The 25,859-nt window shown below is 36.2% G+C and overlaps 2 protein-coding genes across 6 annotated transcripts in view; one reads left to right on the top strand and one right to left on the bottom strand.

Annotated features, from left to right (window-relative positions):
- Positions 1 to 11: 11 nt before the first annotated feature.
- Positions 12 to 25,336, bottom strand: LOC137393319 (ribosomal RNA small subunit methyltransferase H-like). 3 transcript variants are annotated; one of them, XM_068079828.1, is made up of 6 exons: positions 25,317 to 25,336; positions 4,295 to 4,496; positions 2,832 to 2,971; positions 1,658 to 1,843; positions 1,156 to 1,344; positions 12 to 669 (listed from the first exon to the last, which is right to left on the bottom strand). In XM_068079828.1, the coding sequence occupies exons 2-6, from the start codon at positions 4,481 to 4,483 to the stop codon at positions 279 to 281; spliced, it is 1,095 nt and encodes a 364-aa protein (XP_067935929.1). In that variant the 5' UTR covers positions 4,484 to 4,496; positions 25,317 to 25,336; the 3' UTR covers positions 12 to 278. The 3 variants fall into 3 exon arrangements, with proteins under 3 accessions (XP_067935929.1, XP_067935920.1, XP_067935937.1); XM_068079819.1 differs by lacking the exon at positions 25,317 to 25,336 and adding an exon at positions 15,051 to 15,260; XM_068079836.1 differs by lacking the exon at positions 25,317 to 25,336 and adding an exon at positions 5,614 to 5,634.
- LOC137393339 (methyltransferase N6AMT1-like) overlaps positions 16,685 to 25,859 on the top strand; it is an 89,489-nt gene continuing 80,314 nt past the window's right edge. For all 3 annotated transcript variants that reach the window (XM_068079856.1, XM_068079848.1, XM_068079865.1), the window contains exons 1-5: positions 16,685 to 16,750; positions 19,794 to 19,991; positions 21,541 to 21,633; positions 22,446 to 22,536; positions 22,659 to 22,742. In XM_068079856.1, the coding sequence (XP_067935957.1) occupies positions 19,855 to 19,991; positions 21,541 to 21,633; positions 22,446 to 22,536; positions 22,659 to 22,742 (405 nt within the window). In that variant the 5' untranslated portion in view covers positions 16,685 to 16,750; positions 19,794 to 19,854. The remainder of the gene's footprint in view (positions 16,751 to 19,793; positions 19,992 to 21,540; positions 21,634 to 22,445; positions 22,537 to 22,658; positions 22,743 to 25,859) is intronic.

The following is a 25,859-nucleotide window of genomic DNA, read 5'->3' as shown; positions in this document are numbered from 1 at the left end:
TACTAGTAATAAAGTTGAACATGAGTAAGTGTGATGGACACTCTATCCTTCAAACAAATGACAACATTGAGATTCTCCAAGTCTGCATTTCAAATAGCAACGTAGGATTCATACTCTTGCCAGATGGGAGCATAACTAGAATGAGGTATTTACAAATTTACATTCTGTGATCGTAATTATTGTGAGATGTATACTTCAACTCATGATTTCGCAAACTAACAACTAGCGTATGTACTAATCAGTATTATACAGTACCCAAATACATCATATACGCTTACTTAATATATTACAGAGCGCTTATATGCATATCGGAGTTCTGCTGACCTTGACCTAGGATTGTCATGGATTTCTTCGGTAGATGGTTTTGTTACTGTGCGATTGCAATGCCAAGGAAAGAGCTGGCAGTGCATAATGTCCGGTGTTAGTAGGGTTTCCATACGCAAGGCATGCTTTGTGTTAAATACTTGATGAGCAATATTATGTTCTAGTGAATGGAAGGAAACTACGACACATACTCCTTTTGGTTTTAATAGTAAATGTGCAATCTTCAGACCATTGTAGAGTTGGTTGAGCTCATCATTGACAAATATTCGCAGTGCCTGGAAAGTCAAAGTTGCTGGATGCTGCTTCCGGCCTAAGGAGTCTTGAGGATTGGCGATATCTTCTTGGCTGTAAAATTATTGGGTTGAACATGCATGTGACTATATGACATCCTATCATTATTTGTATGCATTATATCCAATATATTAGCAACAACCTTGATAGATATCAGTGTGTTATATCACTTTTTCAATGTATCTTTTGTATCAATTGCACAATGTGTTAAATCATTTAATTTTACCTCCAACTCACAATTACGACAAAAACTTGTATGAATCCAAGAATTTTAAGCAATAAAGGTCATTTTAGGCTATAGGTCATTGTTAGCCATAAACTTAGACAGTTGAATTAATACAAAACTAGCTTTTATACAACATCAGGGAAATCCTGCACACAGCCTTTTGCTAATTGTTCTTATTAAGGCTTATGTTCAGCATGGACCGATTAGGTGATGTTAAAGTTACTGCAAACATTCTGACAATATAACGCCAGAAAAATAAAACAACGTACATAAGATTAGCTGTAAACCAAAGACCTACATACTGCTCCGCCTACCTGTATACATCAGAGACGATATCCTGAAGCTCGCGAGTAGTTAAAATGGGGCCCATCATCTGCCTGTGCTCAACGACCGCCCTAGCTATCTGTCGAGCCCTTTTCTCCTGCCCATATCGTTTCAATACTCGCTGCAGGTCCTTTTCATCCAGCTTATTGAGCACATCGGCTGCAGTCAAGTTACTCTTTCTATCAGAGAACAGAAGAAGCAAACAAGTGTCTTTTCATCTAAGATACATTTTGAAAAGAAAACCACCAGAGTGATGCAGAGGTGAGTCACAGCATAGATAGTAGATCTTGGGTAGAAATTCATGATTAGGAATGCAATGCTATTACAAAACAACCCTGTAGACAATATCATAATGATTGTTAGAAAGTCAAGTATATACATAACTAAAAAAGTACCCGTTTTGAAAGAAACCAAACATTTACAAAACTAGTAAACTACATGTATACATCAGTCATATGGAGGACTGCAGAGAGCAGTAACTCCTGCATATACCTTCCCATCCTCATATCAAGTGGCCCCTTGCTCTTCAATCCAAATCCACGTCTTCTGTCCTGAAATTGCATAGAAGAGGCTCCAACATCAAATATGATGCCATCCGCAAAGTTAGTCAGTCTTTGGCCGTGCTCTGCCAGAAGCTCAGGCATCTCAGTAAATGTCCCTTCCCAAACCTCCACGTCACTACAAGATGTAAGCAAATGATAAGAATAAGATAACTTGCTGATAAACACAATTAATTGAAATCACACAGTGAATAATGCAGGCAGATGACAGGTAAATATCACACATCGTGCATGTAGAGCGAGGAAAGTTGTAAAATGAAAACATGGTGCATAACAGAGTGTATTCTGTTATTCGAAGTGATGATATTTTCTTGCATTTGGCTGTTTATATATATAAATCTCAGTGTTTGCCATTGGTTTGTTAATCTGTCTTTTGTATGTCCAGTTATAGCGATCAAGTTATAGAAACGAAAAATGCGCGTCTCACTGGATTTGAACTCCGAAACTCCAGGTATGCAGACAGGCGGTTAAAACACTAGGCCAAGCGGCTACAATACTATACAATGAAATAATTGTGGTCATACTCATTACATCGGTTACATTACGCACACTTACAGCGCTTGGGAAAATACTATTGGTTATTATTAGCACACTTGAAAATCATGATTGCGTGAGAGATACCTGTAGCGTAATGATTATTAAACTGGCTTCAGACACGGCGCTAGCTAAATCTGAAGGTAGTATTACAGGAAATTAATACTACGTTAAGTTACTAGCTCAAGTTAGGTTAACTTAGCTAATTTAAGTCTAGCTTAAGTTACTAGCTTAAGTTACTCAAATTCATGGGATAATTATTACCCGTAATTCATCTAGTTGTAAATATAATGTTAGAAAACCTGGAGTGTAGCCTTAAGGCAAGCAACCACTTTCTGCCTATACTTACGGTACGAAGGCACAATTTTTATAACATATTAAGGGTGGCTATTGTAACAAGGAATCAAAGAAGAGCCGACAATGAGAGTAGATATACTTGTGGAATCTTTTTATTTTAATCATAGGATCATATAATAAACGAATAATGATAAAAATACCAAATATGTCAGGTCTAACGGAAAAAATCAGATGAAATTTTGTGGCTTATGACATTTCTCACTGAAACTGCTTACCTTTGATAACTCCTCTGAATTTTTTTGGCATATGTCTTGGCTATAGGGTCCCTATCTAGACCGATAATGTGAATATCTGGGCATTCTTCCAAGAGAGCCGCTGAGTGACCTCCGGAACCAAAGGTCATATCAATGAACGTCTGCAGAATAAATAAATGAGTTTTGGACCAAATTTAATAATATGTAATTGCTTTGCGAAACAGCTCAAGTAGTCAGAGCAGATGTTTTAACTGATCTAAAAAGCCAGTCAAATCTCTTGAACACCATATAGTAAAATTAGCATTTATATAATTTACTCAGAGTGATCTATATGCAATGCTACCACCCAATAATTCACGCCTTTGTTCATCTTGGCACCCTCACTGGAGCCATGTTGATTCATTTAATTACCTCATATTGAACATCATTAGATGCAGAAATTTCTCCTTGTTTTAGCAAAATAAACCAAAAGCCTTTTAATCTATGTTATGGCAGAAGTTATGGATTTAGTGTCACCATGTTATATCTTTGTTAATGGTAATCCAACCACTTTGCAAAACTCCCGTGGCCCTGTTCAGGGGCACCAAGTATTAGGTGAGTTCTTGAAGCTATATTACAATAATGCCACAATATTAATTATTGAGAATACAGCAAACAAATAACTACGCTATCTTTTGATTTTGTCACGGTCAGTACCGTCAGTCGGGTACACATTTCCATTGAAAAAAATTAACTGACAATAGCTGCAACTAATCGAATAAGGTTTGTGGTAGCTTCTAGCAACATTACGGCAGTAAATCATCTCTACCAGTAAATGTCATCTAAACCATAGCTGCCACGAACAGCTTTCATTGTTTGTTCATAGGTAAATCAGACACACTGATTACGATTTTGTACTCAAAATAAAGATTGGTCCACCAACTTTCAAAGTGATGTTTGTTTTTGAAGGCTTTTTTATGACGATTCGATATCGGTGTCGCAGTCGACACAAAAAGCCCCGCCCATAAATATGTGACACAACCTAGCTTTTTAGGAACGGAAGTTGGGGATGTTTAGTCTGATCTAGAATTATAGAGATAGGTGTCTTAATACCCATAATTCTCTAAATTCAACCTTAAAAATAATCTCAGTCTTTTCTGAAAGGTAGATAAGCTATTTAACATTACTTGTAGCTTGCTACAAGATGTTTAAAAGGCTGAACGCCGAAAAAAATGAGCTGAACAAAGCGCGATTGTTATGACCCTTTTTTGAGTAATCTTTATTTTGAGTGGAAATCGGAATCAGCTTGTCTGATTTACCTATGAACAAACAATGAAAGCGGACCGTGTCAGTTATGGTTTAAAATGTGAAATGGTCTCATGATTTCTGACAGCACTGTAGAATGAGTCACATTGATTACTAGGATAACTTTTAATAAACCTTGAAAGTCTTCCTTACTAGGTGAAATGCAAACATCTTTTCCTAAATAGATAGTAGTTCAGCACCTTTCCAGGACTTGGCTGAAGTAAAGAAACAACTTCCTGTTTAAGAACAGGGATGTGATCAAGCTCTACATTTCCACTGCCAGACAAACTGCCTGAGGCTTGAGTATGATTACATAGTGATCTAGCCACTCTTGCTGCTACGCTGTTACATCTTTGAACGGAACAGCAAAACCTGTGCAAATGCTTCATGTTTTGGTAACGCCTGCAAAGAAATATAAAACACAGTTTGATCTGAGATGGTTGATTAGTGCCTCATTAAACAGTTACAAACTCTATGTTTTGGGCCAGTCAGGTTTAGCCATGGGCAGGAATAGTGAGTGAGCATTGCAAAGAATTGTGGGGCTGAGTTTTTCTAAGGAAAAAGGTGAAATAAAAATATGAAATCAGATATTTCCTTAAGCTAATGTATACGAGGTAGGACAGATATTTAGATAACCTAATAGGTGATACTGAAAGCCGATGACGCGTGATTCTGCGCAAAAGTATGTATATGTTGAGATTATATTTTGTACATGCAAAGACTTGAAACCTTTGAAACTTATGAACCACTGAAATAGACGCAAAAAAAAGTGGCGTCAGATTGCAGCTTCAGTGACTAACATAATTATTTCTTGTAGTTCAGTAAAAGCTGTGTATTTCGCTGAAGGCTTTGGTATTTACAGTTTAGGGATTATTGTATACTTAAGCATCTAAATAAAAAAGGCATATACATGTATATAAATTCTAGTACTAAGCACAATCTCAGATGTCTTTGAGAGCAATAGAACGTTAACACAAGCATTGCTAATTGTTAAACAAGTCAATGATGCAAATTTTGGGCAGTAAGGGCTTATTGCATGCAACTGCAGCAATTTTTATCTTGTATTTGATTGTGATCTAAGCAGCTTGGTTAACAAGTATATATAATTCTGTAAACATCTTTTTGGAAATTTAGTCAGCCCTTTGCTAATTACACCATGGTTGGACTGGCAATTATTGTAACTTTATTAACAAAAAGAATTTTGTAGACCTTTTTAGATTAAAGTTGCTGTCACCAACATAAATTTTTTTCGGGGAAAGCTAAAATAGGCCTATTTCTATTGTAGTTCACATAGATCTATTTCCATGGTGGCTAACATAAATCTATTTCTATAGAAGCTTTATTTGATGTGATTTGATGAGCTTTATTTGACGCAGATGTATTTGCATGATAGCCAACAAACATTAGATCTACATGTGTTTTTATGACAGCTAATATGGATGTATTTTTATGGTAGCAAACAAAAAATATATCTTTATGGTAATTATTTAGTCAACAGTAAAAGACAGACGGTGTTTACCTTAACCAAACACAAATAAAAAGATTGACGAGAGCGGAATACACATCAATTTTTTACTAGTCCCTAGGAAGCTCTGCCATATATGTTATAGATGAGTCTATGGTATCCGGAAAAACAACAACAACCTCGCCATTTTTCTCAGCTTGAGCTGGAAAATACTTAATTGCATTTGCTTTATTTTTTTAAAACTAACAAAAAATAATTTTTAAACCCTAAAATAGCTCTCAGACACCCTGTTTGAATCAGGTATACTAAGTAAAAGCTTGATAGGCAACCATGACCTAAGCTGTTATGATAGAATTATGACATCGTTCACATAAATCTTCTCTTTTGCATGTACCTAGCCGCAAAGATAACATCTTGCTGTAGAAAGCCTCTGTGTTGAATATAATGCCAGTCAGTTGAGCATGTACAGAAAATAATTTTCATGATAGTGTTAATAGGCAAACTGTCTCTGCTTTGCCTAAGATCTACTGACTCAAATGAAATAGCAGAGTAGAAGAGTTGACTGCACTTGTGAGGTGCGCATTACGGTCAATACGATGGTCATTCATTAGTTTCACTGATTCCGGCTATGGATGAGCTTGCAGGCTATACAGCCCTTTTGGCATCTTTTCTGTAATAAAAGCCATGTCTGTCTGTCACCACAACTAAAGGTTGCAAAAAAATTTACATCATACAAGATTTGAACCAGCAACATTCGGCTCTGCAACCCAGCACACTACCATCTAATGCAAGTGACCATCCATTACTATTTTAGAACAATTGTATATGTAGTTATTAACCATAAAACTTTTTCTTCGCCCTGCTGAAGCCAAAGACATCTCCATCAACCAAGAATTACTGGTTAAACCCGCACACTTCACCTACCTCGAAAGCACTGTATCTAACACCTATGGGATTGAAAAAGAGCTCCAAGCACAGATCGGCAAAGACAATGATGCCTTTGGCAAACTTCAGCATATACTTTAAAAAAAGAAGCATGTCTCAGTCAGGGTGAAATGTAAGGTGTATTGAGCAGTGGTTTTATTAACGCTTATATGGCGCAGAGACCTGGATGATATATCAAGCTCGAGTAAAGAAACTACTTGATCAACCTCATGAATATCAAGTGGCAAGACGAGATCACAAACATAAAAATCTTAAAAAGAACAGGCCTATCATCAACAGCTGACATACTTGTTGAAAAGTCTAAGATGGTTGGGCCATGTACACATAATGGAACAAAACCAGCTTCCACGTCAACTATTATATTCGCAACTATGTGATGATAATTGAAATCAAGGAAGGCCTAGACCCCGCTATAAAAATGTAATTGAAAGGAATTAAAAATGTAGGCAGATCACTACAAACTTATGGCAGCAAACTGTTTGTAATCGAGCTGGTTGGAGACCTGCTATTATACATAAGCCACGACCATAGACAGTCTTAGTCGCCTCGTTTGTGAAAAAAAGGAGGGAGAGAGAGAGTTATTACACTTGATGATCTCTCTCAAAGCTCAGTAAATGACAGGGCACTAGTCATATTAACATAACACTTGTAATTGTTGAAGAGAATCATATTTGGTGGTCATTTACAACAGACTGTGAGGCAACTTTACAGTTTGATTTGTAGATTGAAATCAACAAATATGCTCCAATTAAAATTTCCAGCTAGACGGGATACAGATGTGCATGCTAGTATAACCGCCTGCAAATTTAACATGCTTTAAATACAAAATATACAAATAATCACAAATTATTTGCACAATAGAAAAAAGTAGTTGAAAGTTGAAAAAACCTACTTATGTCATTCCTATTGTTTTATTGTTTAGCTATAAACCTATGCAACATTCAAAATAACAATGAATTTAAAGTGTGACACAAAATTTTTAGAGGTTTTATGCCGTAGTAACTTTTTGTAATTAAATTATTGTCAAAACCAAATTTAGATGAGACACCTTTGGTCTACCCCTACTGGTGCGCTTAAATACTGCAAACTGCAATACTTCATAGACGCATACACAATGAATAAAGAAAAATTTCAAAACTTACCCATTCCAAATTTCGAGTGCTCAAACAGTAGGAAATTTCTTACACGTGCCATTTTTTACCAATACTTCATACGGTAAAATCAAAACTGGAAACCAAGTACAGACGCACTCCACCTTACGAACGAGATACATCCTGAACAGCTGTTCGTTAAACGAATTTGCTTGTAAGTTGTCTCAGTTCGTTATTTTGTACGGAACGTATGTTTAAGGATTATAAAAGTAGGTTTAGAATATTTTATAAATAACATATAAAAAATATATATTGTACTGGATTTTAAGTACACTAAATACATGTAATAATAAAACAATATGCTTTATAAAGATGAGTACCACTGGAAAGAAATACTACTGTGAAAAAACTGCTAGTGGATTTTTCATGTGTTGCTGTATGTCGCAAATGCGTTAGCTGAGTAATTACTTGAAAAGATTGATATCAGCGGTGGAAAGCAGCGCTACTTGGAAAAAGGCACGCTACTCAAAATCTAACTTACGACACCTCTGTACAAACATTTTGACATATGCAAAACATCATTTGTATCTACCATTTTTCTTTACAAACAATTTTTGACGTACGCACAACACTGTTCGTATTTACCATTGTTCGTAACATGAATGTTCATAAGTAAAGTAGCGTCTGTAATAACAAACTTGGGAGACTTTCGAACAACAGTGATCCCTCTCATACCCTTAGTGCTTGTTGTACTCTATAAAAAACTGTCGGTAAGATATTGCTTCTAGCTTTAAATGTTATTTTCCTTTTTACTTGGCTTACACACTTCGCAAGTCGATTGACTGAAATGCTTTACTTAGCAACTAGTACAAGAAGACCCTTTGCTTATGTTTATTGCTTGTGTGTTTATAGTATTGTTGCATGAGGCTTCCTATTCTCTTGTTACGTAGCACACAGATCGCATAAGAGCAAAAGTAAACAAACGGATTATTTCTAATATTTAAAGCTATATTACGAATATTATTTCTACTACTACTATTTTATTGACCCTTTTCATAACTAACTGCTAATGTGCGAATCGGCAACATATGCATTTATATGTTTAATAAACACTTATTGATACTATATATACAAAATTATTGTACGTAAAATGGGTTTTAATTTTTTACCGTTGATTTTGGGCTCGAGTAACTGCTACAAGTGAGGAACCACTATATTGCAGTAACCATATAATATTTTTTATAATGATGGACCGAAGTCCATAATTGGATTAAATGACTCAGCAATGAGTACCTGAAAATGAAATTTCGATAACAAAGCATCCATATTATTAGTAAGGTTTACTTTAATGACAAATATTACTGATGATTGACACAACTAGTGACAGTTCTGAATAGCTTTGGTGAGCTAGTCAACAGCTATTTCCAATGTAAATTGTAGATTCACAATATTATAGACTTTGTTACATGATTTGAAACAAAAAATAAAGCTATAGCTAGATTACGAACCAAGCAGACCTGTACCTTTCTATATTTAATTAAAAGCTGTGTAACAGGTAATTTTGTGTATAACCCAGCCTTGAGGGTACATTACTATGTGACCACTCTATTTTTAAATTTCATCAAATGATTTTTCTGGCTGTTGGCAGTCCTATCAGCTATGTTTGGGCAACCCTGGCCTGCTTTGTAGATACATGTACTACAACAAGAAGTTCGAGTCCTGGGGAATATGCCCCTAGGTCTTTGACGTCAGCTGAACAGAGATAGGCCTGTATTGACAAAAACGCGCCAGCAATTTGATGAGCTTGCAAAAAAATTTGGTTAGTACTTATTAGGACAAACCTTCCCCGTTGAAACCGATCATAAGCCCTTAATGCCCGTGTTGGGTAGCGAGGAACTGGCAAAGCAACCTATTACAGTTCAGAGATTTTGTCGTAAAATGATGTCATACAGCTATGAAATGGAAAATACGTCTGGGCCAAACTAGTCCCGGCAGATGCGTTATCCAGGTTTCCCATCTAAGAAGTTACTAACGATATTGCAGAGATGTTTAAGCCTTAGTAGAGCAGGAGGGCATCAAAAGCTGTCAAAAAAAGTGATTTATTCCTTTTGAAGGTGGGCTATGTGATAAGAGTGGCATCTAGATCAGAATTTTGAGCTGATTTCAAATATCTGGTTTCTACACCTCTCAGATTGTTCATTTTTGAGTAATTTAATTAATATATTAGTTCAATTAAATAAATGTCTGTGTTGTTTTATGCGCTTCTGCCAACAATGTGATTATAAAAATGGCGTATAAATACTAAATAATTAGCTACAACCTAAGTTGAAATCAATTCTAATAACACTAAAATATTTATTATTCAAATATTAGAATAATATTAGAAGTGTATTATATAATATTGTGTATTCCCAGTTTGGTTGATATTGTGGCAGCTTTACAGTTTGTCCTTGTTATTCCGCAACTCCTATATCATTACAGATCTACCAAACAAAATGAAAAGTATTATTAAAGACTCAGACCATGTATATATAATAATTTAGTATTCATATATTAATCATTAATGCTTATTATGTTGAACCGTGTACTTTATTATGCAAGTGAAATCCCAATTAGTCAGTCTTTTGTATGGTATGACACATATGTATTCTAATCAAACATGAAGCAAACCTCTGGTTACAATACCACTCGAATGATAAACTTTTAATTCACAGTCATATGAGTCTTCTGCATCACTACTTTCATTTCCATCTTTTTTATTTCTATTGCTATAGCAGCTGCATCTGCACATGTCCGTACACTTGAGATCTGTGTTGTTGCACTGACAGCGACAAGACTGGCATCCAGTTTTGCATCGACAAAACATGTCCATGAGCACAGAAAGAGGTGCCGGTTGTTGTGTCATCCATCTAGCTTTACGCTCTCCCTCTTCCATAAACCATCTATGTTGCTGGAGGGATGGGGCATTGATGATTTGCTTGGCTCTTCTCCATATCGCGACCTGACAGGCAGCCTTAGATATATGGAGATTTAACTCATCTAGTGTAGGTGGTAGGTTTGATTGTGATGTGCGAGACAGTGAGCAGAAGATCTTATACCGTGCTTCATTGATGGAATTTGTCTCTTCACCATATAATCTGCATATGAATGTCTCAATAGATTCTCTTATTGCACCATCAACTTCAAAATCTGCTCTCAATGATTTCAGTGTGTTACAGAATTCAGGATGGTTCTTTAGCAGCTTGAAGAAAGTTATCTTTTCTTTGGAATAGAATAAGCTTACACTGCCGCATCCACATAGAGCATGGAGCCCGAGCAGTGCTTTACATCGTTCGGGTGGTAGACAGACAGCCTATGTTTACATATCTCAACTGCTCCTTACTACAACAGTAAATGAGTTTCTGTGATAGCAGCTCATCCACTAGAGATAGGCAGCTTAGGAAAACATCTGTGTCCTGGCACTTGACTAGAACTTTTGAGCTGGGTTTGTCTTCCATTATCTTTGCGATAAACGATAACATGCGCGTATCTGCCTCCTCGTGGTGTGATGTCAAATTATCTATTTGGCTTACAGCGATTGATCTATCAAGGTCATAGCTGATCATGTGGCATTCTTGAGAGAAAGCTGTTACTAGACCTATTTTCTGCTTCACAGTTGACTTGCTTTATGTGTCCTTCAAAAATTTCACTAGGGCAGTCTTGTTTGAACCATCTGCTAAAAATTCAGACCATTTTGGCAATGATTAGTTCGGACTAAACACAGCAACCTTTTGCCTTCCTTTCACACTTCTACGACTTCTCTCACCTCCCTTAATGCTGATATCAAGGTATGTGTCACAAACAAAATCCACACATGTGTGATACACGCTTGCAATACTAACTATCCGTTGCAAAAGCTGGAGGAGCTTTTATGGTCTGAATTTCGGCCATAGCATCAACCACAACCGCGTCAAAGACTGGTAGCTGATCCTGGTTAACATAGATTGATGGTTGATCAGCAACATCTTTCTTAACAGCAGCCATCAGAGCCAACTTAGGAGTCTTCAATATAGAGCCATCAGAGTTAGCTAGGGACCAGCTGATGTTGCCAAGAGAGAATGATAACACTTTTTTTCAAATCCAAGTTATGCTGTTGGCTGATGACTACCAAATTCTCAAACAGCCTGTGCGGACACTCTAGGACTTTATTTTGATTTCTTTTTAGCTGATGGTAACGTGGTAAATGTTTTGAGCTTGTTTGACTTGATAGATGCATTGAAATCAATCTCTTGGATGCTTAACCTCTTCTGGACAAATTCTGAAAGCTGTTTCTCTCCTATCACATTTGCCATTTCAAGATCCTGCTTCACTTCAATGGAGGCTTTTGCACCACTGGTAATATGTACTAGCTTGGTGGTTTGAAACGCAAACGGATTTATTCTTGCTGTTATGAGTCTTTCATGACTTCCCTCATTTCCTCATCAGCCTTCCATGCCTTTTTACGCATCTCATAACTTGCTGCATTCGAATCACCAAGCACTGGCATCTCCTTCATGTCTGTATGTACAGCTGTTCGTTCCGGGTGAGATGGAGTCCAGCGTTGAAAGGCCAATGACATCCTGGTAAACCTTACGATTCCACCGTGAGACTTTGAGTCTCTTTTAACTGTTTGCTCAATAGATTGATCACAAGCAATAGAGATGAATGGACAGTGATGTCGTGATTGATAAGTGAATTACCCCTTCTTCATAAAAGCCTCATACACCTTATTATGCTATACTTTCAGATTAGTCATCTCTGCATAGTACAGCGTGCCATATCTAGCGAAGTTTGTGTGGTCATATGCAAAAAACCAAGGAAGGATCATACATGTAATTTATTTATACATCTATGTCCAAATTGTAAGCTATAACGTCATGTAAACTGCAAAGAGTTAGTTTTGCTGCTCACAAAATGTGCAGACAAAAATAAAGATGTTTTCTTTTTCTCCCACCAAAGTACCATCATCATGGAGTAATCATCATGAATTTGTAAAGTAATAAATATCTAGTCTCACCTCTTCTGCTGTATCACATTCTTTCTGTTTCTTCTCATGTCTTTTCTCAGCTCTTTCCATAATGAGTTTGTTACAATACATTTTATAACATGCATAATGACATAACAAGTCTGAACTCTCATCAAAGTTCTCAAAGCTTAGCACTTTTTGAGCAATTTCACATTGAATGCTCTCTTCTTCCAATATCAACCGTCTGTTTGAATACTGTTTGGCTGTCTCATATTGAAGTTTAGTCACTCTGACTAGGGCTTCATTCACAGTTCATTCACAGACTGATCAAGACAGTGAAACAAGCAGTCTTGCTGCATCCTTGGCATGAGTTAAGAAGTGCTGAGAGTTGACTCACCTAATCTCAAATAAAAGCATTTATTAATTTTCGAGATTATAAAATAGTTTTCTTTGTCTGATATGTAAAGTTTTCCAAACAAACTTGGAGTTGCCCCTTCCCATTTCAAAAGTGGTCTCTAGCTCAAAAATATGCAAACACACAGGTGTAGAAACATTATAATTGAATTCAGCATAAATTTCTGACTATGAAACATCTTTGTTTGAGTAGCCCACCCTCTGAAGGAATAAGCTGAAAGATAAGTTCATGTTCCTGATCTATTACTGACATGATTTTAGAATTGGTTAAGTCACTGCCTGTTTCTACAGGCAGATTGGAACACATAAACGCAGCAATGCTAGAAGATAAAACTAGCAGGTTGATAATGAAATATATAATTGAAGGGTGAACTTTTTCTCTGAAAGACCATGTTTAGGACTGGTGGTTGACCTATTTGAAAAGGATAGTCGAACATACATGGTCATGGTAGACCATTACAACTACTGCACCGCAATTTGATTCCCGAAATGAGTGACTCGTCCAATACTGTAACAGCAGTGTCTACCCTAAAGCGCCTGTTCTGCATGTTAGAAATACCCAACAAAATCGTAAGCGATTATGTTGCAAATAAAGCAATTAATTTTGAAAAATTCAAGCATGCTATGGCCAAATTGGATATCGAGCACATACCGAGTTCCCCGAAGGACACAAAAAGTTACGGTAAAACTGAGAGGGCTGTCCAAACTGTGAAAGGCCTCATGAACAGGATGTCAACATTTATGCAGCTCTCTGTGCTTACCGAGATACCCTTTTGTCTAATGGATTTTTTCCTGCCCATTTGTGGTTTTGCCAGATCACTAAACTGATTAGGGGTTTTTACAGCCAACTATGTGGATGCCAATAAGTTGCGATAGACTGAAAGTAATTTGAAATTGCATCAAGCGCAGAGTTACAATTCTACGGTCCATACAGCTCCAAGGGCGTTTTTGCATTTCAGTTGCTGTTAGAAATCCAGGTAAATGACCTGTCGATGGACAAGTAACAACAATGCATGGGCGTAAGGTGGTGGTGCTAAGAGGACTATTGAAGCCCATAAATTACATAATTTTTTATCATATATTTCAATACATCAGAGTCTTGGCTTTCGAATGAGCCATTGTTTGGCATGGTGAGACAGACATTGGTTGGTGTTTAGAGGATTTTCCCAGAGCTCTACCGCAGAAATGTTCAATGGTATAGGCTCAAAAATTGTGACGTCACAGCTTTCATATTTGGTGTTGTGTGCTCTTACCGCTTATTTCATTGCTTACCGCTTATATTTATCAACTACGATGACACTAGTGGCAGGCGAAGGTAGGACAACTCCAGAAAACCAATGAAGATGACAAAAAATCAGTGTTATAAGCTCTCCATGCACAGATTATTTATATGATAAATAACTCAGATTCCAAGCACCATACTATGTTTTCCCAATGAAATTATGCACTAGCCCTCTCTTTTAATATGATGTTGAGGGGCACGACTGAGACTAATTAATTTCAAGCACTGCGTGATTTCACGAAAGTGCGATTGACATATAGTCCTAGGGCCACGCAACTGCAGGTCACAATTTAATCGATGTGATTTCATTACCTTTATCAACGACAGTATATTTATTGAAGCATAATTAACTCAGAACATGTGTTTGTATTGGATGGCGTTAGTACGATCCCCAGGCATTGTTGATTATCTAGAATCCTAATTTATTATTAGTGCTCTCTGGGCTTAACAGCACCGATTGTCACAGAAAAGCGCAGCCTCAATGGCAGCGAAAGCGATCGACTACCTAAGGCTAAATAATAATTATGACATCACATTGTGGGAACTGCAACCAAGTGTTTGTTTTATTGCAGAACATACTTTTGACACCCTGTTTTTCACAGTTCTATTATTCTTTGTGTGTTGAATATAGGCTCATTAGAAAGCCAAGACTCTGATGTATTGAACTATATAATAAAAACATTATATAATTTATGTGCTCTAAACGCTGTTGCGTCGCAACCCATTTCAAGTTACAGGCAGCCATTTCGAACACTTGAATCCAAAACACCCCTACCTCATAGATCAGCAGCAGGTGTGCTTGCACCAGACTCACAAGGAGATGGTGTGCCCTAGTATGTTAGAGTGCAAAAGTCAAGTTTGCTTGCATCTGATGTTGATGTATCTGTGCACAACGCCTTATCTGTGTAACGCCTTTTCCAGATGCGTCAGATGACTCAAGTCCGGTTGCAACTGTACCATCAGAGCATGAGTATCCAGGTTTGCTTGCACCTGATAATTCATTTGAAAGAGCACCGAGTTTTCAACCTGGTGTATCTGATAGGCAATAAAAACAAATCCATCAAAGTGATCATCTTTATAGTTCTGAATGAATCTAGAAAAACAAGATCTGGTCGAATTTATAAACCTGTGAAACGATTAAATTTAAAGGTTTATTAGGGTATTTTAGGATGAAGACATATATGATTGGAAGCTCCATTGTGTTGGGCGTACAACATTCGAAACGAAAAACTTATATCAAACCGTCATTTGGATGGGGTAATTGCAAGCGTTTCATACTATCTAACCGCTCACTGGTTCAAGGGCAACCTTATTTATGTACATATTGGACCAGACTGGTTCACTAGGCTCCATAAAACAAAGTTCAGATGAGAGTGTGTGGGTTGCTATGTTGAAACATCAAAATATTGAGGGAGATATTTGTCCCCTTTAAAAATGAGTTTAGCTCGAATAGCATCTCAGTAGTGTTATGCATCTATCCAATGATTCTTATGAAATATACTGGTAGCCGTATTTTGTTCACAAGGATACTCCATATCGGCAACAAAGTCATCACATATGCCAGGGCTTTTATGAGCAAAACGCAGAAATAAAACAACTAATATAGGAAAAATAAATCAATTGTTCAATTTAACGAGCAAAATCACTTGGCCACTCGGTTTCTACATCACACCATTTTGAAAAGGAGCAGTAAAAGGAAAATGTACGAGTTTAAAGATAGAGCAGATCAGTTACATCCAAACGACTTCATTGTACCACAGTTGGCTTGCGAGACCCATTGAGTAAACAGCATACCTGCCAACTCTCACACATTCGGTGTGAGACTCACGCAACCACCCAAAAAAAAAAAGAAAATGCGTGAGAAATGCGTAAGATTTTTGCCCCAACTTCCACAATTTTATATATACTATCATTGATACATCACTTGCCTCAAAACAAAATCTCGAGCATTGCCCCACTCTTGGATTGGCAGGCCTGGTAAACAGATACATGTACAGTCAAACCTGGGCTAAGTATAACATTCGAAGTAGGCAATAGGGATTGCTTGCACTGTCTATATATGAACTGTTACTCATTGCATATAGTGTGCTAGCATTTAATAAATGCACTGTTTACCAACGTTGCTATTTTTTTACATTTATAAAAACCTGATATTAAAAGTATGTTCTATGTTCCACTAAGAAAGACTAAAATGGGTTTGGCGACCAGCTAACGATTTGATGAGTTAGTGTGATTGCACTTTAAAATCCAATAACATCGATTAGTTTTAGGCTCATAGAGAGAGGTCTGTTTCATGATTATTGATGAATTGCAGTGTTTAAACTTAGAAAGGAAATGTAGCGAGTGGGGACAACCGAAAACGGAGATGAACTAAGGCAAAAGCTCAGACAGAAGTCTTTTGCGCTCGTATTCTGCCGACAGCTAGACATGTTATGCCTGAGCTCTGATCTAACCTAATCTGTACTTATTCATCAGGTAACGATGCTTACTAGTACTGCTAGAAGCGATTATTAACTCTGTGTTCAGCTCCTAAAGAACAGCAAACCGGTTAAATAACTTTAGATACAATAATGTAAAACAGGTACTCTTAGAAAAAATAGATGTAACAATAATTCGTGACTGCATCACATGCCGTATGTTAGGAATACGCAATATATTATTCATGCCTTTATTGCAAAGCATTACCGAGACTTTCGAAGGACTAAGAGAGGTCACCGCATGGGTTTTTGGAGAAACGTCAATAGACATAGACATGTGACATAAATTAACATCACGTACTGTAAATATATTATTCGATTTATTCAGTAAGCCACTATCAATTTTTCAGTCGGTGATATTTGGAGTCTTTCTTTTAGCAAACGCCTTATTGATAAGTTGTGCGTGTGCAGATCATTCAGCTAGCTGACAAATGATCTCTTGTTTAGCTTTACCTAAGTTATGCAACATTGTGTGCATTTTATTTCGTTGGTAGAGCGTGGATGTGGCGGAAATGTGGTGAAGCGGTGCTAGACATTATTTGTTAAAAATTATCTGCTAAAAATTATTACTATTATTTCTCATAAGGAACTGGTTTTCAGTTTTTACTGAAATCGGGAGTTGTGCATTAGCTTCAAATGAGTTATGGTTGATTACTGAGTAGGCACTGTATGTGAAGAGCTTGTGAAAAAATGAAGAACTAATAAAACCTGGTGTTTGCAGTCACTTTACCCTAGAGATGGGGGGGGGGGCACAAAGTTTTAGTTTTGGTGATGCAAGTGGTGGTAGCCAATGTATAGGTAGAGATACAGTTTGTAGGGTAACTTACATTAACACAAGCTCTATCAACTTTAAATTCCAAAAATGCATTTAACTACTTTTCTATGTATATTTTCGATTTTGCCTATAGTTTTTTTGTAATTTTCACCTTTCGTGTCTTAATTTTCATTTATGATTTGAAAAACTCAACTTGAGTATGACTTTGGGTAAATAGTAAACATTTTTAAATATTTAATATCATGAAGACTGCCACCCATGTTGCTCTATTTTGTTGCTAGGGAGTGCGTGTAATCTTATATATAGACAGTCAACTATTATGGTATGAACTAGCGGTAAATGGAATAATAAATTATAATTTTCCAATTCTTGCTAAAATACTTCTGTAGTCAATATGGAAAAATCAGAAATGATCAATAAAGCTTTGTTTAATAATGGTTTCAACAATTAATAATGCAATTTAAAAATTTTTATATAATGGTACCATGTTGACACTACATATACTTGTAACATTATGACAGATTTACCTTTGAAATACTGTTTGCACAATTCTCAAAACATAAAATGAAGTGGCAGCATTGTAAGCTTTGACATGTGTTAAATAACATTCTTCTTCACCACAAATCCAGTAAGCCCACAAATACATGATGCAAATTAAAATGGTTATGATTGGCTGGCATCCAGAAGTTTGACTGTCATACCTGTGAAGCTGTTACTTGAACTTCCGACAGTTATAACAATTCACTATGTAACAAATTCAATATTAATGAGACACATCCCTGAAATAAACACATGTGTGGCGTGCATGAATGTGTGAGCCTGTTTTACTGAAAACTGACAAAGCTGTGCCAAAAAACTGAAAAGTGCTGTACCCACCGATAATGTCCGCTCGTCTTCTATTGTGCGCGGTTTTCATTAAGTTGTTGCTAGCAAAAAGATTATCCAAGTGGATCTATATACGTTTAATGATTATGCATAAAATAATATATATACATGTACGTACATGTATATTCTGTATCTCAGTTTTCATCTTTTACAAAGGCTTTTGAACTGTATTACAGTGGAACGACGGTTCTCGAACACAATCCGATCCAGAAGGTTGTTCGAAAACCGAGTTGTTCGTGATCCGAAACAAGTGTTCCCATTAGAATTAATGTAGGTAAATTTTAATCCGTTCCAAGTCGATTTAACAATTTCGGTTAAGTATTTTATAACATTTAACATCATAAACTGTACAGTACGTGTACAATAAATAAAAATGGGTAGATATAGATCATGTTTAATTTTAATAAAAGATTTTCTATCTATGACGATGAAAAAAGAAAACAAAAGTAAACATTTCGTATGCTTTGCTTTTAAAACATCGAAAACATGAATGGTTACAATACAATACAAAAAATCACAGAAATTGATAATGAAACAGCAAAAAATAATGCAATAGATCGGTTACATCAAAAATCGTGTGAAAAAGAAAATAGAAACAGCAATGGCACGTTTACTTCACATTTTTGAAAAAGAATCCTCCTCCAAACAATTTAGGGTAACTCGACTGGAGCAGTTGTGTTAAGAAAATCTCTTCGGTATAGGCGACGCCCTCCCAGATGGCTTCTTTTTGTAAAGAACTATGATGCAAAACATTTCTCTGTTTGAAAACCTTCCAAAAGTGGCTCATAACAGCGTCGTTAAACGTATAACCATGCCGTTTCCGGAGCTGTTCCGAACGTTTAATTCTAATGCGCGTGCTCCGGTTTGGTCGAGAACCGAATTTATGGTTGAGATCCGAGACGAACAAATCTTAAATTTCTTGGTCGAAAACCGAGCTGGGCGAGAACTGAAGTGTTCGAGAACCAAGGTTCCACTGTATCTGTAAATGATGAGGGATTGTTGCGCACCAATTATATCACTTTATTCTAGTTCAGTGAATGCACACATTGACACAAGTTTATGTAGATATGAAAGATTCTATTATGCGCGCTAAAAGGCAAACAGCAAAATTACACTCCATAAATTATTTTCCTCAAAACTCATGTTGAAAAAAGACTGGCTAGGCAATGTAATTCAAGATACATGCATTATAATTAGTTGAATACCTTTTTATAACACAAAATTCATAGCATTTCTTCAGTAGCAACATGTAGCGGAAATGTCATTGGTTGATGCCGACAATTGAACTCAGTTTTTACATTTCAATTATTGGAAAAGTCTTCAGAAGATTTTCAACAATCAGCTTTGCTCTGGTTGTAAGTATTTTGTGTTTTTGTTTCAGGTTCTTAATTTACCAGTATATTGATGACCAGTGTGGTGAGCTCTTATTTATTAAGCTAACAATGTCTGAATACATAGCGACACCCGACATGAACTGTATGACGGAGAAGGATAGAAACCTAGTCTATGAGCCTGCTGAAGATACATTTCTTCTTTTAGATGCTTTACAGAAAGATAGTGAAAACATAAGAAATAGAAGGTAAGTCAACAAGTGCGTCACCACTTACGCAGCTGTGGAGCACATGTTTAGCATCCTCTATAATGTTTATACTTGGGATACCCAATAACCATTCTTTTCGGACTATAAACCGCACCCCTATATAAGCCACATCTGCTTCGTTTTTCAAAAAGCTATAATTATACAATACATAGGCCGCACCTTTGTATAGGCCGCAGGACTCAAGGCGGTGCTTTTTACCATGGCAGCCACTTTGATGTTTAAAACGGAACAGTGCCTAACGGCACAGTTTCGTATTAATCGACGCTTTTTAATTTAGTGCCTAACGGAGCAGTACCGTAAGGCATCGTTTCATTTTTTCTTTCACCGTTAGAGGCGCACTAACCGGAGATTCTGGTTAATGTGCCCTAGCGGTGAAAGAAAAAGTCATAGAATAGCCGCACCCTTATATAAGCCGCATGGCTCAAACCATCAGAAGAAAGCAACGGCTAATAGTCCGAAAAGTACGGTACATTTGTTGTTATTACGAAATCGCTGCCATGCTGGCAATTTCAACTATTGCTGCATTGATGTACGTTTAGTTGTGGTAGCCTTAACCCTTTGATTGGATAAAAGCCCTGCATAAACAACCGAAAATCATGTAATTTATTTTCGAAAATTCAATAAAATCGATATTCTATGGACATACATAGCTGACAATGAAATATATTTCTATTAACAAAATCTTTTGTACATGAACATTCATTTACATATGTACTACTATTTGGCCATGTATGAAATGCTTAAAAGCATTCCTTTCGGCAGAGTCCAACACCACTGCGTAGCCAACGCAAGTAGCATCGTTTACCTTTCGAGCTACCATAATGATCACTTTTCTCTGTATATTTAAACTCTTCAGAGTTTACATCGCTACCATCTTCTGAATTATTATCATACTGATCAGACAAAAGATCTCTAACGATCACGGAATCAAATGTTTATTTTTTTCATTTTGAACGTCGAGCCGTTATGTTGACAGGTTTTTCAGACTTCCATTTTTCAAAGGAGTCACAATTTATTTAGCTTTTAGCATGAAGCAACGTTTCTCAGATAATTGTTTCATATTGTAATTCATCGACTAACATCTTGTCGATAATATTTAAGATTTACTAGTGTTTATATCCTTTGTTTATTGTTACTAGGCGACAGCTTTATAAACGTCTACCGAAAGCGACAGAAAAATCGTTTCCTCACGGAACTGATAAACGACATTTTGGTCGTTTCTCCAACCAAAGGGGAAACGACTATCTACAGAAACAACTGTTGATTTCATACAGACAGTCTGCAAATGGTATTTTGTAGTATACCTTGGTTTCAGTGTGTTTACCTGCTCACGACTTACAATATTCATAACATTTAAAGGGTGACCCAAAAATGGTAAGAAATGGGTATCAAAATTATGACTGTTTTTTAATATTTGTATAGTAACTATAGTTGTCAGTTGTTGGTCGATTATATTGATACATGCATTAGTGTAGGCTATCTCTTACTTATCTGTAAGCACTCGAATATTGCAATGTGATATTTACAGGCCTACTGTTGTGCTGGAGGTTGGCTGCGGTTCTGGAGTGGTCTCGGTGTTTCTTTCAGAGCTTCTTGGAAAATCGCATCCAGCACACATACTGTAACTACTGTCTAAATATTTCACAACACACATATAGGCAACTTATCTTGGATTCCTGTCAGCTATCAATTGAATTAGCGTATTCTAAAATGAGTAGAATTGATGAAACCGGACGACTCTTCAATGCAGCTTGAGTTTGAAGACTAAACATTATATGAAAACCATAAGATTACTTTGAGAACATAAAATAAAGCTTAAACATAATTTTAAACATTAAAATTAAAGCTTAGATGAGATGTGCTATTGTCATAGATGACTGTTTCTTGCTCCTCTATTTAGGCTATCTCCTAAAACAAAGTCTGCGAGGGGCACCATTAAACCTTTTTTGCCATTTGTGATTTTGCCTTCTCACGCTTCTGTTTTAGTTTTAACACAAGCTATGATTGCCTCTTTTTAGAGCGTCTTTTTAGAACAATAAAACGATAGAATAAAAAACCTTTTAAACCGTTTTACTCTCATTATTCAGTTCCTTTGACACGTCTTATCATTCATTATCTTATTATAATGTTGTGATGTGTAGCCGTATATGTGTGAGCTGAAAGTTTGAGTGCAAACATTGATTGATATTAAGATGTTATGATGAAGAGAATTACAATATCTCAATGAGCACATTCCTGCTAGCTTACTTTGTTCATTACATTGAAATAGTCGATAAACTTGTGTTCTACTTCCATAAACGTAAATTATGGGGTTGGTATTTTAGTAGCTGCAATATATTATTGTGAAAGCAGATGAAAACTTAACAGATTTTATAATTTTATGGTAATACACTGTATTGCCTTGTAATTCATGTTTTTTTTATTTTTGCACAGATGCACCGACATTAATCCGGCTGCAACGAATCTAGCGAGGCGTCTCTCCTTTCACAATGGACAACAAGTACAGCCTGTTTTGACAGATCTGGTGAGTTTTCAATTTAGGTTTTGCCTTGATCTATTATTTATATGTTTTGTTTAACACATACTCAGAGTCGATAAATGTATATGGCTTACCGACAATTCATAGATCAATTGTAACTGCTCTAGGTCAGCTGCTTTGGAGATCAGCTGAACTCTAAGGTGGACCTTCTCCTGTTTAATCCTCCATATGTTGTGACTCCTTCTCAAGAGGTAAGCCGTTATTATGCTAGAACTTGGGCACTCGGCTTTTTTTGCCATCTACATGTACATATTTAGACAAAAGTCCACCTCAGAACAAAAAGCTTTGGTTGGTGAAAAGACACTGGCAAATTTTTAGGAAAAAAATTAGAAACAGTAATGAGTAAAGCTGTGCTCACAATTTGCAAACCGAATTTTTGTTTTTGTTCAAACTGGGCCGAGTGTCAACCGAAATTGGGTGATCTTTCCAGTTCTTATTTATTTGCAAGATCAGATAACTTTAGATGACATATTTTTAAAAAGTCGTGCTTTGAGTTTTATTGACTGATTCCTACGATGTTTGTCGTGGACATTTTTAGCAAGTTAACTAATTATTTTGCACCTCATATCATCATCATCCTATCTCATCACTATAAATGGATAGCTATAGGGAGGACGATCTTTTGCTAACATAATACAGTGTGCTTCAACTATTATAGCAATCGCACAATCATTGAAGCAGATGCTTCGATCATCACGCCGTTGCTTAGAGTGTCTTGACAAACTGTTGTTTTTGCGAAGTTGTCCCCGTCGAGCGGAGCGAGCAAAACAACAGCTTGTCACCATACGCACTGCACCTGATGCATCAGCTGCACTGAAAAGGAGTCGTTCTCTTCCGTCTATGCGGCTTGGCTGCAGTGTTATGTCGGTCGCTCCATTGGTAATAATAACGGATTTAGCACAAAAATTTATGTAGAAAAAATAAGATAAAAGTGTTAAGATTAACATAACTTTAAACTGCAAAGTTCTGAGGTTGCCAAAAGTCATACTGTAATGGCCTGATCTGGCTAATGTTGAACTTCTGTTGCGGAGGCCATGGTAACTGAATTTTGGCATCAATATAACTTATCTATTTATAATCTAATTAACTGAAAACAATGAATGAGCCAGCAATGAAACTGAAGTGTGAATATCTTTATTGGTGGGTACATTGTCAAAGCACCTAATTGTTCGAGTACCATCGCGAATGCGTTGAAGCTTATTGGGGCTGCTGTCTAACGATAATAGTAATAATATTTTTATGTTATTATTTCATTGTTGTTATTGCTATTATTGTTATTGCTAGGGCTTGAAAATCAGTGAAGTTTGATATTTGTCGGAATTTTCTTTTTATTAAACTTATTTTAATGCTAAGAAAACATGCAAAAAGTCTCCTGTCTTTTGCTGTACTAGGAATACAAATACAGCCTCATTTTTTTGTTATACTGAAATTTTCACAAGAGCTGAGAGTAGGTCGGCTATTAAATCACTGAAATGTAGAATCACAGTTGATAAAAAGCCTCATAACTGTCCTTGAGTGCAACTAAAGCATAACTACAACTAAAAGTTGTTTGCTAACTCATTAAGCTGAATTTGCTTGCTCAAAGCTCATTAAGCTCATTTGTCGGAATTTTCTTTTTATTAAACTTATTTTAATGCTAAGAAAACATGCAAAAAGTCTCCTGTCTTTTGCTGTACTAGGAATACAAATACAGCCTCATTTTTTTGTTATACTGAAATTTTCACAAGAGCTGAGAGTAGGTCGGCTATTAAATCACTGAAATGTAGAATCACAGTTGATAAAAAGCCTCATAACTGTCCTTGAGTGCAACTAAAGCATAACTACAACTAAAAGTTGTTTGCTAACTCATTAAGCTGATGCTATATTATCATCTTCATGCTCGACTAAATCTATGAAATTTGATTTTAGCAAGTACAAGTGCTAGCTGAATATCCTCTTCATCGGTGATAAAAACAGCTTATAATCACTACATTACATTTACACCACATTACCTGCAACTGTTTATAAGCTGTTTTTATTACCTGTGCAACGTCGGGAATTTACCCAGCGAGGCCAGCCGTGTGTGATGCAATGTCTTACGTGTATTTAACTCATGTAATGAATATCTTCATCATTATTGATTCATGGATTAGCTTGATTAACAGAATTGGAGGTTCTGAGATGGAATTCTCTGAAGCGGATTTTCTGTTACTAAAACTTGAATACTATAACTGGATGACCACTGAGATTTATATATATATAAATTGAATTATATATATATATATATTCCGCAATTGAATATATATATTTAATTGCGGATTATACAATCTATATATAGATATAGATTGTATAGTCCACAATTAAATTGATTAGTCATCAGAAAGCTATAATTGTTTTACCATAAAACCAAACAGGAAGAATTTTACTATAAAATATTGTTAAAATTGGCATGTCACATCTTGAAACTTTGACCTGGAATCAACAAGCTAAATTTTTTTTTATTGAAGTCTACCTTTTTTGTTCAAGTGCAATGAGCTTGCAATTTCACTTTCGATTTTCATGTTTTACCTGATTTCAATATAGTAGCAAACCATTCATTAGAACATTTTGCAGTGCTTGCCATTCATTTCCATTTTGTTTATAATACGACACTTTATACAATATTGATAGTAGGAACTTTTAGCACATCCTAATACTCAGTTGTATGTTTTAGGAGTATTAAAGGTTGACTTGCAAAAAAATTCATATTACAGTTATTTGGTATCAAAAGATTCACCATGTCTTACTCTGTTGTGTTGTAGGTGCCAAATATGTGGAAGTGTGATTACAAGCTCTTAAAAGTTCAAAAACGAAAAGCCGCCGTAAATTGGAATCCCTTTACTTCTCTGACGTAGTCATTAAATTTGGTTATTGTCTTGTCACGTGATGTTCTTACATGAATGGAAAGGCCAATAAAAAGCTCAATATAAAACTTATCGTAGCACTAGTTTATGCCAAACACTTCGGGTTTCACCGAAGACCCCATATCAAATATAGATGCTCGCTACTTTACAGTTTTGTTTCGGTTTGGTCTAATCGGCAAGTCGTAATCTGATCATGTGACCCAATACTTCGCAAATGATTTCTGCAGCACTTTTTGATTATCACAGGTGAACAACAGGCTCGTCATGATTATCAGACAATGATATGTACTCCTTCGAGCTGAGGTAAAAAAGTTTAACGATTTTTTACGGTAAGTTATAAGATATCAGTGCTAAAAGTGACAGCATTACAATGACGATATAACAGACACGTAAGAACAATAGACATTGTTTTATTGAATATGCGAA

Source organism: Watersipora subatra, chromosome 1 (genome assembly GCF_963576615.1).
Source record: "Watersipora subatra chromosome 1, tzWatSuba1.1, whole genome shotgun sequence".
Classification (NCBI taxonomy): Eukaryota; Metazoa; Bryozoa; class Gymnolaemata; order Cheilostomatida; family Watersiporidae; genus Watersipora; species Watersipora subatra.
Note: the sequence above shows the minus strand (reverse complement) of the source record. Positions and strands in the feature narration are given on the sequence as shown.

Bases quoted from the DNA above. Each gene is read 5' to 3' on its own strand.
- LOC137393319 (XM_068079819.1), bottom strand. The intron at 2,972-4,294 runs GTGCTGAACTAC...TTTATTCTGCAG, and splicing joins TTCAGCCAAGTCCTGGAAAG to ACGTTCATTGATATGACCTT. The intron at 670-1,155 runs GTAGGCGGAGCA...ATAATTTTACAG, and splicing joins ATCGTCTCTGATGTATACAG to CCAAGAAGATATCGCCAATC.